This window comes from Ornithorhynchus anatinus, chromosome 14, assembly GCF_004115215.2.
Source record: "Ornithorhynchus anatinus isolate Pmale09 chromosome 14, mOrnAna1.pri.v4, whole genome shotgun sequence".
NCBI lineage: Eukaryota > Metazoa > Chordata > Mammalia > Monotremata > Ornithorhynchidae > Ornithorhynchus > Ornithorhynchus anatinus.
The window spans coordinates 26,057,323-26,070,019 of NC_041741.1; the positions used below are offsets into that span (position 1 = coordinate 26,057,323).

Here is a 12,697-nt window from a genome sequence, read left to right on the forward strand (position 1 = left end):
TCTGTGAATAGGAATGATAACAACAGTAACTGTGGTATATACTAAGCGCGTACTGTGTGCCAGGAACCGTGCTAAGCGCTAGGGCGGATCCAAGCAAATAGGGTTGGACACTGTCCATCTCACATGGGGCTCCCAGCCTTAATCCCTATTTTACAGATAGGGAACCGAGGCACAGAGAAGTGAAATGATTTGCCCATGGTCACACAGCAGACCAGTGGCGGGGCCGGGATTAGAACCCTGAGGCTGCTGACTCCCAGGCCTGTACTCTATCCACTACAAACCTGCGGCTTCTCGACATGAACTTGTGATGAACTCAATGCTTGAGATAGTTGCACGACTACAGAATTTGGTTCATGTTTCCAATCCCTATTCCAAAACGTACCCCACTGGGTGCACCCACAATACCTCTTATTGGAAGGTGAGCGAGTTGACTATTTTTGCTATTTAAATTTTCTAACTCCCTGGGGCTCAATGCCCTCTTTCTGCTCATTTGGTGAATTCCCAAACTGAGCAGTCATATTTCCTTTTTTTAATGCTATCTGTACACCATGCACTGAGTAAGGCAATGAAGAAGATATGTGTTAATAGAGTTGGACACAGTCCCTGTCCCACATGGGGCTCACGGGTCTTAATCCCCATTTTACAATGAGGTAACTGAGGCACAGAGAAGTGAAGTGACTTGTCTGAGGTCACAGAGCAGACAAGTGATATTTTGGTACTGTTACACTGAATTTCCTCAGGTCCTTATAGAATTAACAACTTTCTCTTTGCCCGGACTTTCAAATTTGCGGGCAAATAAGTTGCAGATGTTAGCGGAGGACTTTGGCAAAGTTCAACTTTGCTTTCCTGTTTTTTCAGTGAGTTAATATTTAAGAGGCTAAAATAATAAACTTGGGGGAATCATAGTGAGATGGAACCCTTTTCTTTTAATTGGAGCAAGTACGACAAATGCTGGAGAAAATCCTGTGCAACTTAATTTTATAGCCTAATGGGAGAAGCAGATACATACCTGGGTAGCTTTCTCCAACTGCAATTTTAGATCAGTCAGTTCCATGTTCGTATCATGTAGCTGAGCTTTCAGTTTTTCATTTTCTGCCAGAATCTGTTCATAAAGCTAGAAAAGATGAGGGCAGATTAGACACCTAATATCTTTCCTATGTGCTAACATTTCTAGCCTAATGTATCATCTCTTTTAATCAGGTGTGATATGCCAAAATAGTAAACTTTCTATAAAAATGAGTTTCATTTAAAAAGAGAAAATCATGCCTTCACTGATACTCAGGAGTAACTATTAAGTGACTAATTAATGCAGAACATTGGATTCTGGGCTCTCTACCACTGAAATGGACTGAATGGCAAAAATACAGAAAATTCAGAGAGACTCTTCTCTTAAGATACATCGTATGTATGTGTGTGTATAATTAGTATTCCTGCAACTTTCATTTCCAACTTGTGGGAAATGGTCTCAAAACATTCATTCCACTGGCGCTTTACTCTTTTAAACAATATTTGAAGACAAATCTCTGTGGGCAAAAATCAACAGTAATTTAAAACAAAACAATCAACTGGTCCACATACCTTCTTGAAGTCTGTTGTTTCTTCCTTCTCCAGCCTGCTACAGTAAGGTTTTCTTTCTTCCGAATAACCATACGACACAGAACGGCCCAGTAAGGAATCATAACGGTCACTAGATGATGTCCCAGTGGATCCTGTTTCATATCTTCAAAACAAAATATTCTGAGATGTTAAAATTACGGATAGCTATTGATGTATTAAAAATAGGCTTTTAAAAATTACTGAAATTTTCAAGTTTATCATTACCCATATTTAAGCATCCAAAACACTAAAACAATCGTGACAGAAAGTTAATATTACCTGCTTTACGTGGAAATATTTTAAAGAGAGAACATGCAAGTTTTCTACATCTTACTACCAACGCTTACTCAGTAGGGACAAAATGATCCTAAATGTTTGATGTAAAAATATTAACACTTTCTTCCAAGTATTGGGGCATTAAAAAAAAAAGGATTTTGAAAAACAAATTCCTTTAACGTACCTTGAAAGAGCATCAGCCTATAAGGAAAAACAAAAAAAGACAGGTGACTTTTATGACTCAGGTAATTTAATGAGCAAAGACAATGTAGCATGGCACAGATGTAGTTAAAGCACAAAAAAGCAGAATATTTAACACTATTCAATCTCATTTTATCTGAACACTTATGAATAATTTAAAATTTGTTATGGTTATTACAAGAAATGTATAGTAGAATATACTTGCCAAATTAAACTCAATAGGTAACTTAACATTTACGGCTATTTGAAGTACTATATTGGCTTATGGTTTTGTAATTTTCATGTCATTAAGTAATTTGGAAAATAAAAATGTCAAAAGTCCTAGCTTCCTGTCAATAGCCCTCTCCTTAAGCTGGATAAGACAATATTTCTGCAACTCAACTGACTCAATCCCTCAGATACACATTAGAAAAATAAAACCAACATTACCACTCACTTCATCACCAGGTGTATTAAAAAACCCCAAAACAACCTTTCACAATCAGAGACAGCGTGTCACAGAGACAGTTAAACCTGTTTTTGTTCCAACTACCAAAAGAAGCTACATTAAAGAAATCCACTTACATGCATAAGACATTGCATGCACATCTTAAAATAAACAATGGAAATTTAACTAAAATTCATTTGCTGGAAATCTACTTGGCTTTTTCGACAAGGCCTCTGGCTTTGGCTCTTCAAGCAAACTGTAATTATGCGGGGAGGAATCTGAACCCCTCCTTTTATTTCCTCTTCGTACACCCGACATAGGGTGGAGCCCCAACACCGAGGATGGGATGTGTCCTTCTAGCGCTACTGCCCTTCAAGTAGAAATGGGAAGCCAGAACAGCTCCAGGTGGGAAAGGAGATCAAATCAGGATAGAAGGGGGGAAGTTCCAAGTCAAGAGAAAGCATTCTTCAGCCCCCAAATATCACCTTAAATATGGTACATAACCCACGCGATCACTTATGGCCACTCTGGAAGCAATATAAGGAAATAACTTTCCAGTCAGTGTCAAGCAATCAATCAATCACTGGAACTGAATGAGTGCTTCTGCATGCAGAGCACTGTATGAAGCACTTGGGAGATATGCTAAACTTGAGATATGATCTCTGCCCTTGAGGAGCTTATCTATCTTAGCTCTCTATATGGCCCTTTGATAGTGATCCAGGGCAGGTGTCTAGTGTCCCAATTCTAAGTAGGAGGCCCTCTGCCACCAAAAGACCTTCCTGACACAGCTTTGCACATTCTATTTTCAATGTTAAGCTGAAATAAACTTTTGGTTTAAAATTTACTCAATGAAACGGCAGGTTTATAATGGCTTTCAAAATTTTGGAAACAAAATAGACCATACCGCAGGATTCAAAAAGTATAATCTGCAATGTCAAGATGATTAAAAAAAAACCCACCTCAGGATGAGTCAAAAAAGTACATTTCTATTTTCTAGCACATCTGGTTTTCTAGAGCGTATTTAAATTTAACCTGGTCAGCAAGAGCACCTTGCTCAAAGTACCTGTTAAACCCTAAAGTTTTGTTTTTTTTCCATTCTAGATGTTAGTGTATGACTACAATTACTATCACGATATTCTCCGATCAACATAAATGCAAAGCACTCAGCCAATCAATAGCTCACCACTACTGAAATTCTTTGGCCATGGGCAACCAACCAAATGAAAATGAAATTAACTAGGGAGCAAAAGAAAAAGAGAATTGTGAAGATAGAAAGAGAACAAGTGCACTCGAACCACTGATATTACTAAATTCTGGCCTTGCAAATGGAACGGAACTGTTTGAAGGCAAAGTTAAAAAGATTTTTCTAGTTCCGGAATGTAAAACAAATTAACTTTTGCTCGTTTTTTGGTAGCTGTCCATAAGAAGTCATTATTTCTTGATTATTCATTATTTCTTGAAGAGAATGAAGAATAACATTCATGCTCTGGCCAACATTTCCCATACAACAAAGTCTTTTCCTGCATTCAAGAGCGTGAGAACTATTTTTACTCAATGCACAATGGTTTCTGTTTATTTGAACACACGCTTACTGAATTACCAATATTATTCACTGAAGTGCAAAATGCTATTACAAGCTGCAGCATAAAAAGTATTCCACAAAGCCAAATTCTAGCATGAAGGACTCAGTAATCTGTCAAAAACATAGAGAATGTCCTATTTCCTAAAAGCCATTTCTAGCACAGACAGAAAAGGTAATGTGAATATCTTACTACGATAATAATTATATGTGTTAAGCGCTTACTATGTGCTAAACACTGTTCTAAGCACTGGAGTAGACACAAGATGATCGTATCACACACAGTCCCTCTCCCACAGTCTAAGTACTAACAATGGTAAGCGCTTAAGGAGGAGGATGAACAGGTATTTTACCCATATTTTACAGATGGGGAAACTGAGGCAAAGAGATGTTAAGGACTTGCCCAAGGTCACCAAGCAGACAAGTGGCAGAGCCAGGATTAGAAGATCAGGACCCAGGTTCCCAGGCTCTTTCCACTAAGCCATGCTGCTTCTCTCCATGTAGCCAACAACCAAATTCAGAAATTTAAGCATGTCTACCAGCCAGTAAAAAAGTTTTGCTAACATGGTACTCAATCTAGAATGCTCTCCAATTTATAAACTGATTCTGTAGCTACTGAAGGAACTTCACTGAATTTAAATCATTTTGTCACTTTTTGAAACCTGATCTGGATCTAAAAGGAACCATTAAAAAGCTTTTCATAACATAATATTTTTAATGTTAATGCATTCATCTGAAATACTAAACAGTGAAGCTGAAAACAAAGTATTCTTACAAAACTAACTTTTTTTTTAAAAAGAAACAGCACATGAAATGACCATAGGCCTTGTCTCAAAATTACTTCACCACTGCATGTGTCACTGAATGAATTCCATTGGCAAGAACAGACATCTTATCTCAAGCAATGGATTCAGAAACGCCAAAACATACAATGAAGCCTAAGCTACAAAAATTCCCCAATACATCCTGACAGGACAGAAAAACATTAACCCATGTTAGGCTTTTGTGAAAAGGGAAAATTCATTTTTTGTAGATTTTGTGAATTTGTTCTTGGCCCTTCAGCTGTTAGAAAAACGGTTACTCAAGCTATGAAAGAAACAGCAGCAACACTTAAGAGGATCAAAAATTTTAGTGTTTCAAAATAATAGCTAAGCAATTCAAAACACCACACAGATTTAAATTTCAACTCTTAGCCAAAATGTCTAGCCTATTTAATCTACCTTCTTATAAACAGAGGCCTTGACTTTTATAGATGAACAAGAAGTTCTTGCATGTGAAAAATACCTTCATGAGAAGTGCTCAACTTCTAAGATGTTTCAAATTAAGCTGGAACAACACTCTTGACTTTTCTAAACCTCTCCTGAGTTTCAACTTTACAACAGTGGTCCGTTCTATGGTCGTTAGTTCTGAGGGAGTATGCAGGGGGTGCAAATGGGAGTCGTAGGGAAAGGGGGAAACAATTTTAAAAGCTGTCGATGGGAGATAAAGCTTAAAAAGACGGCACGGGACATCAGGAGAGAAACTGGGGGGTGGGGGGAGTGCTCATTTTAATTCTGAGGAAGAATCTACTACCCCATGGTGAAACCTCTCAGTCAAAAAGGGCACACTAACGTAGTCATACTAGTCAAGTTCACAGTTCTGGGTAGTTGTGGTCAAACTAGAATATCAAATCCCATTTATAACATTGTTCCCGGGAGGAAAATTGGTTCTGACCTGAAACAATGTTAAGGAACCAATTCTAACATGCTGGGTTCCCGCTGACTGATTTACAAAAGAGGCGAAGGTCTTTTATTACAAAGTACAAAAAGGTATGTTATTCTGTCCGTTAGTCTGAGAAGAGCTTTAACTTTGTTCTTTGCGATTTTACTCAGAGTGGAGCAAGTGGTCCTGCTATTAGAGAGACAAGGTGACACGGACCTGATGAGCTTCTTGCGATTGTCCATCTATGGTCACCAGTTGCAAGGTGAGCCCTGAAGATGACTTAAGATGGGAAAGAGTTATTTGCTAATCCTGGGAACTCCAGACAGCAAGAGGGGCAGGTTAGAGGGTAAAACCGTGTGGGGAGAGATCATGGGTTGACAATCCGGGCCCCGATCCAGCCCAAGAGAACGGGGCCCATGCCAGACTTCAAATTGGAAGGAGGAGAGGATTAAGAAAAAGTGTTGGGTGAGCGGTTCCCTACACTGCCCGGTGAGTTCACTCCCCCTCTTATGTTAGAGCAGCCCCTAGCTGCCTGCTCGGAGTTAAGGCAGCTTTTGAAAACTCTAGAGAAACGACGTGCCTGTCCATACCTGGTGAACTTCCAAGTTCTGAGGGCCTCCACCCCCATCCAGCTAAGCTGCACAACACGAAATGAAAAGATTCTGATCCACTAAGCATCCAGCTTTAGCTGAACAATCATTGCTTTTCTCTAGGCTCCAAAGCCAGAGGGAGCCGTTCAGGACCCTTTCCTGGGGATCAGAATTGCTTCTCTGGCTTATAGCCATGCAACCCTCAAATCTAGAGGGATAATGATGACTGATGCATTTTTTTTCCTCCTTCCTGCCCCTCCCCATCCACCAAGAATGCATTTATTTTTAAATTAAATAGAGTTACTTCCTTCAGGACCGTATACTACTTCAAAAGGTTCATAAAACCTTCCCAGTTACCGAAAGAACTTTGGAAGCATCTATTTTCAATTTTACAATTAATATCCTACTCTTGAAATATTTTTTTCTGTCACCCCTCACCCGTGGTATATTAGCGATCCTTTTCAATTTTAGATTAGGGTAGTTAACTTGGCTTTTTCAGGGGGTCTGCAATACCATCTTTGACTACAATGTAGCATTGGGGTAGTATTTGCTGTGCGCAGAGCACTGTACTGGGAGAGAATACACAGGCAGGAATTAGACACAGTCCCTTGTCTCTGGTTGGCGGCTCACAAAGGGTATGTTTTGTATTTCTTAGATATTTAGGCATTTTAAACGATAGGTATTTTCCTACCCTAGGAGACAGAGTTCTTATCACAAAGCCCAATCAACACCAATGATTATTCAGGAGCGATCTTTGGCAGAGGTAGCACGTGAGAGACTTTAATGCTAATTACCTGAGATTCCTTCTTATTCGTTCCCTCCTCTGTGTCAGACTGTTGCTCCTGTTCATTTTCGTCACTCTGAAATGAATTTTTAATCCCTTTAGACAAGTGACAGACTTCAAACATTTGCTCCTTAAGAATTTTAATGACCTATGCGTCACAGAAAAATATTTTTTGCCACAAAGGTAAAAAACCAAGAAATCATAATAGCCCTATCCACCTTCAACAAAAAACGTTTTTCTTCTCTAACATACAGATGTTTCATCTAGTGCCAAGTAGAGTTAGGAAGCAGTGGGACTGGGAGAAGTGATTTCACGATAACATTTTTTTCTGCCAGGAGACAAATGAGTCAGATGAACACTGAAGGAATAATATGGCAGAACCAGTTCTATGCCTGAGGATCCCTGACTATGAACAAAATGAAATCTCTTTAACCTTAGCTATGGCTCCAGTTGCAAGAAATAATTCAGAGCACAACCAAAAACATTTTGCAGGAAAATCAGTGGACAGTGAGACCTGATTACCTGAACTCCCCTAGCTGCTGGGGCACCCAGATCTGGTATGGAGGACACTGGGTTAGGAAATGGAAAGCCTGGATTCCATTATAAACTCTACCTCTGATTTAGACTTTAATCTCTCTAGACAAGTTTCCATGACTGAATAATGGAAATGACTTCTGCAACTACTTGCCCTAAACTTTAAAAATTGCCGATATATTTGTGAAAGACGTAAAGCTCCTTGACTGACAGAAGAGGGAAGTTCTGTTACCAACTCAATATGTGATTTTTTTCAAGCATTGTTGATTCCTCTATAAACCTTAAATAATGCTTTTCATAGAAAGTGAACTTGATCTAGATAATGTTAGTGGCTGCTGAATACTTTAGGAAGGAAAATGAAGAGTGAAGACACCCTCATCTAAATGATACGCAACATGGCTACTGAGCATTTTCTACTGGGTCTGATGTTAATGAATAGCTGCTGGGAAATCTTGTGCTCCACTGAAATTTCATCGACACCGAGTAGCAAAATGCACATTTACGTCATCTCAAAAATCAGTTTTATTACAAAAAATATTTCCTCCTATCGTTTCCCTACCCTTCCCCCATCCTACTCATTCAAGCTTCTCCCACCCTTTCTCCTACTAATGCATACAAGCTTCAGACTTCCAGAATCACCTCCCACTCACAAATGAGTGAATTTGGATTTGACAAGGGGGATGGAATGGCACATGGTTGGCATCCTGGTCCCATCACCTGAAGAGTGTGGCAAGCTCAGAAAAAGAGATTTGATTTTAGTCAGGAGTTTGGCAGTGAGAATTACAGGAGGTCAATTAAGGCAAGTTAAAGCAGGAGCTGAGAGACACCAGCTCCCCAGAGTTTGCATTTCTGCCCCTCAGAAATAACTTGCTTATAAACACTCTATGAGGCTGGGCAGCTGGTGGCTACCCAATGATCCCGCTTCTTTCTGAGCAGCCCCAATTCCAAGGGAGCTCCAGGAATCCCCTCTCCTTCTCTCAAGTGCTGCAATTATCCCTGGAGATCCTCCTCAAGCCTCTCTGACTTGATTGAGCATCTAGAGGAGGACTGAAGAGATGGTAGGAGAGGGCTGAAACTGCATAGCTATCATCCCTGTGAATGTCTATCACTGTAGTCACGGAACTAGGATGAAAGTCTTTTGCAAGCCAACTCCCCAGATATGAATCAAAATATGTGCCACAAAACTCTGGCCCTGAATCTACTGATCAGCCTTAAGGATTAGATTGTTGATTATGAGACGTAGATGCAACATTAATCAATGAAATCACTGGTGTTTAGTGAGTGTTTACTGGGGGCAAAACACTATACTTGGGGGAGTACGATCCATTAGAGTTGGTAGACCCGATCCCTGACCACAAACAGCATGGCTCAGTGGAAGGGGCATGGGCCCGGCAGTCAGAGGACCTGGGAGTCAGGGGACCTGGGTTCTAATCCTGGCTTCACCACAATCCAGCTGGGTGACCTTGGGCAAATCACTTAACTTCTCTGTGCCTCAGTTCCCTATCTGCAAAATGGGGATTCAATACTCATTCTCCCTCCTACTTAGACTGCGAGCCCCATGTTCAGTCGATCCAACCAGCGCTTAGAACGGTGCTTGGTATGTAGTAAGCGCTTAACAAAGACCATAATTATTATTCAATTCAGTCATATTTATTAGGTGCCTACTGTTTGCAGAGCACTGTACTAAGCATTTGGGAGAGTACAATGCAACAATTAAACAGATGTATTCTCCACCCACAATGAACTTACAATTTAGAGGGATCTGATCAGATCCATGTGGGATCTGATTATACTGTACTTTACCCTAGCACTTAGTACAGTGCTTGGCACTAGGACTTAACAAATATCATAACTGTAAAGGAGCTTACAGTCTACAGGGGGTGACAGACAATATGTTACAGATAGGGGAAATAGATTATAAGGATATTTTCACAAATTCTTTGGGGCTAGGGTGAGTATCAAAGTGCTTAAGAGGTACTCAGCCAAATGTATAGTCAACACAAAGGGGAGGGCCATTAGAGGAAAAAGGGCTGTAATGTCTAATAACTCTATTGTACATTGCTTAGTACAGTGATCTGCACAATGTGAGCATTTAATACATACTAATTCTAATTCCTTAGAATGTGAAAACAGGTTTCATCTTAAAAAAAAAAAATTAAGCACCGAGTCCCATCAAACTTCAAGCATTCACCACAAATGATATATCAGTCACTTTTTCCAAATTTCGCCAGCTACACCACAGTAGGGGAATAGAAAACATCTCTACATACAGAGGCCATCATCTTAAAAATCTCAGATGGCTCTTCTGTAGCTTGAACTGGAGCAATTACTCCCTCTCCCTTCTACATCACTTACGTGCTTGGATCTGCACCCTTTAAGCACTTGAAATTCACTCCCGCCCTTAGCTCCACCGCACTTTTTTTATGGTATTTGTTAAGTGTTTTCTTAGCACTGGGGTAGATTCGAATTAATTACACTGGACACAGTCTCTGTTCTGCATGGGGCTCACAATCTAAGTAGGAGAGAGAAGTTAAGTGACTTGCCCGAGGTCACACAGCATGCAACTGGCTGAGCCGGGATTACAATCTAGGTCCTCTGATGCCCAGAACTCTGTTCTTTCCACTAGGTCATGCTGCTTCCCACTTATGTAGATAGCCACAATTTATTTATTAATATCCGTCCCCTGCTCTAGACTGTAAGGTCCTTGTGGGAAGGGAATCACATCTACCCACTCTGTTGTATTGTGAGAAAGCAGCATGGCAGAGTGCTGGGAGTCGGAAGGTCATGGATTCTTATCCCAGCTCCCCCACTTGTCTGCTGTGTGACCTTGGGGACGTCACTTCACTTCTCTGTGCCTGTTACCTCACCTGTAAAAAGTGGATTGAGACCGTGAGCCTCACACTGAACAGGGACTGGGTCCAACGTGATACGCTTGTATCCACTCCAGCACCTAGTACAGTGCCTGGCACATAGCAGGCGCTAAACCAAAACCACAATTATTATTACTATTACTCTCCCAAGCACTTAGTACAGTGTTTTGTACACAAATGCTCAACAAATACCATTGACTGATTAATGCAGCATTTCAATCTATTTTTTGAACTTCAGATTGGGCAGAAATCTTTACCTTAAGTTGTGCCAAAAACCGAACACTAGCTCTAAACAGTTGTTAAATGGAGTGAAAAACTACAGGAATGATTTAAATTGTCTCATCTGGCAACTGTCTGAGCACATCGGAGTGAAGGCAATACTGAATATAGGGGGTTTTTAGCCAGCCTGGATTCAATATAAGACGAAGCAACTACTCAGTTTCCACTTACATCTTGTGTCCAGAACGAGACTCCGGTAGATCTCCGTTTCTCCCTCGGTCGCCGTCGTTCCCTTATTGATTTGGGCTGTGATTTATCTTCTTCTTTTTCTTCCTCCTTTTTATCCCCTTCTGTTATAAGAGTGAATTTTTTAACACTGCAATCAGAACATCTTTTCTTCCATTATGAAAGCAGAATCAGTATATGCTACAGCACTGGAATAAATGCTTAATGCTTACTTAGGAAACTGCTTTACAGTGTGACAACAGTTCTATGCCAGGGGTGTTCTTGCAGAAAATTCAAGTGGTAGTTGGTATTTACCCCATGTCTGGCATTCTACCCACTTACACAGATTTTTCCTAACATACCACATTGTGCTGTATCCTGACATGCATCACTGAGAAAATGTTCCTGAATTTTGCAAGTGTATTCCCTTTAACCCAATATGCACTTAAATTCATCTTCAGGTGAAATTTAAGGAAATGCTAATGGTTGGTAATATTCCACTTTATAACATTCTCCAGTGGAAAGTTGCCCATTTTAAGTGCTAAAAAGTTTTTTCGGCTTCGGCCAGGAAATCAGCAATTAGTACAAAAATTTACGCTTTGTCATTTCCTATATCAAAAGTGTTACGTGGGAGAGGGAGGGAAGAAACAGAAAGAATCTAATTGATGTTATTTATTGTGTGCTTACTGTGTGAAGGGAGTACTGAGCTTGCTATGTGCAGAGAGTACTGTGTACTGCGTGCTTGGGAGAGCACACATCTAACCAGGCTACAAATACTTCTGCAGATATTCATCCATGCTTTCCAGTCAGATCCCTTACTTCTCCCACTGTCTATCTTGAGTACGTAGGACACATGTAATGTACACCTATGTGCATTTCACAGCTCTTAGTACAGTGCTTCGCACCCTTAATATTATTACTCAACCTCAAAATCTACGTGCCTTCTGGTCCACATACAGTTAAACTGAGGAGACAGCAGTAGATATTCTCTTTCTACTTGCTTTCTAAACTGAAAGGGCACTGCAGAAATTTGGAAAGGGCACCCTTTCCAAGTTCAAACAGGTGAAAAAATCGCACAATGCAGAGGCAAAGCAAAGTGTAAGCTCACCTCTTTCATTATCCTTTGTTGAACCTCTGGAGTATGCCGACGTAATACCTATGAGGCTGTTTGGCCGGTTTAATTGACTTGAAGCATAGAGCGAGCTACCGATAGAGGAAAGTGAAGAGGATGACGTAGTGGTCGAACTTGAAGTTGATACTGGTCTGTAACGTTGATAAGGCTTTGGAAAAAACAGAAAAAAATAGAAACACATTTCTGAATTTTTAAGCACAATTAAAAAATAAAAAGTTGACTTCAAAAATTAAAGTCAAATTGAATTGTTCATAACAGAGCAGTTCAGATTCACCATTAAAAGAGCCCAAGGAAAAGTCCTACCTCATCATACGTTCTGGAATATTTTTGCTTATATTCATCCTCCCTAGATGTTTCTGATTCTTTCTTCTCTTCTTGTTTTTCTTTGTCTTGTTTTTCTTTTTCCTCTTTCTCTTTCTCTTCATTCTCTTGTTCTCTGGTTCGAGTTGAACGACTTCTTCCTATAGTTTTTTCAGCTTCCTGAAGATCAGTCAACGTCACCCCCTGGGGAAAAAAAAGTCAATTCTGGCATAACGATGGTAATAACATTACTTTTATAAGTA

General features: G+C 40.0%; 1 protein-coding gene across 10 annotated transcripts in view; it reads right to left on the bottom strand.

Annotated features, from left to right (window-relative positions):
* PPP1R12A (protein phosphatase 1 regulatory subunit 12A) overlaps positions 1–12,697 on the bottom strand; it is a 142,320-nt gene that overhangs the window by 11,957 nt on the left and 117,666 nt on the right. For all 10 annotated transcript variants that reach the window (XM_029078479.2, XM_029078477.2, XM_029078481.2 and 7 more), the window contains 7 exons: positions 12,438–12,638; positions 12,111–12,282; positions 11,009–11,127; positions 7,165–7,230; positions 2,057–2,073; positions 1,579–1,720; positions 1,010–1,114 (listed from right to left, as the gene is read on the bottom strand). In XM_029078479.2, coding sequence (XP_028934312.1) covers positions 1,010–1,114; positions 1,579–1,720; positions 2,057–2,073; positions 7,165–7,230; positions 11,009–11,127; positions 12,111–12,282; positions 12,438–12,638 — 822 coding nt within the window. The remainder of the gene's footprint in view (positions 1–1,009; positions 1,115–1,578; positions 1,721–2,056; positions 2,074–7,164; positions 7,231–11,008; positions 11,128–12,110; positions 12,283–12,437; positions 12,639–12,697) is intronic.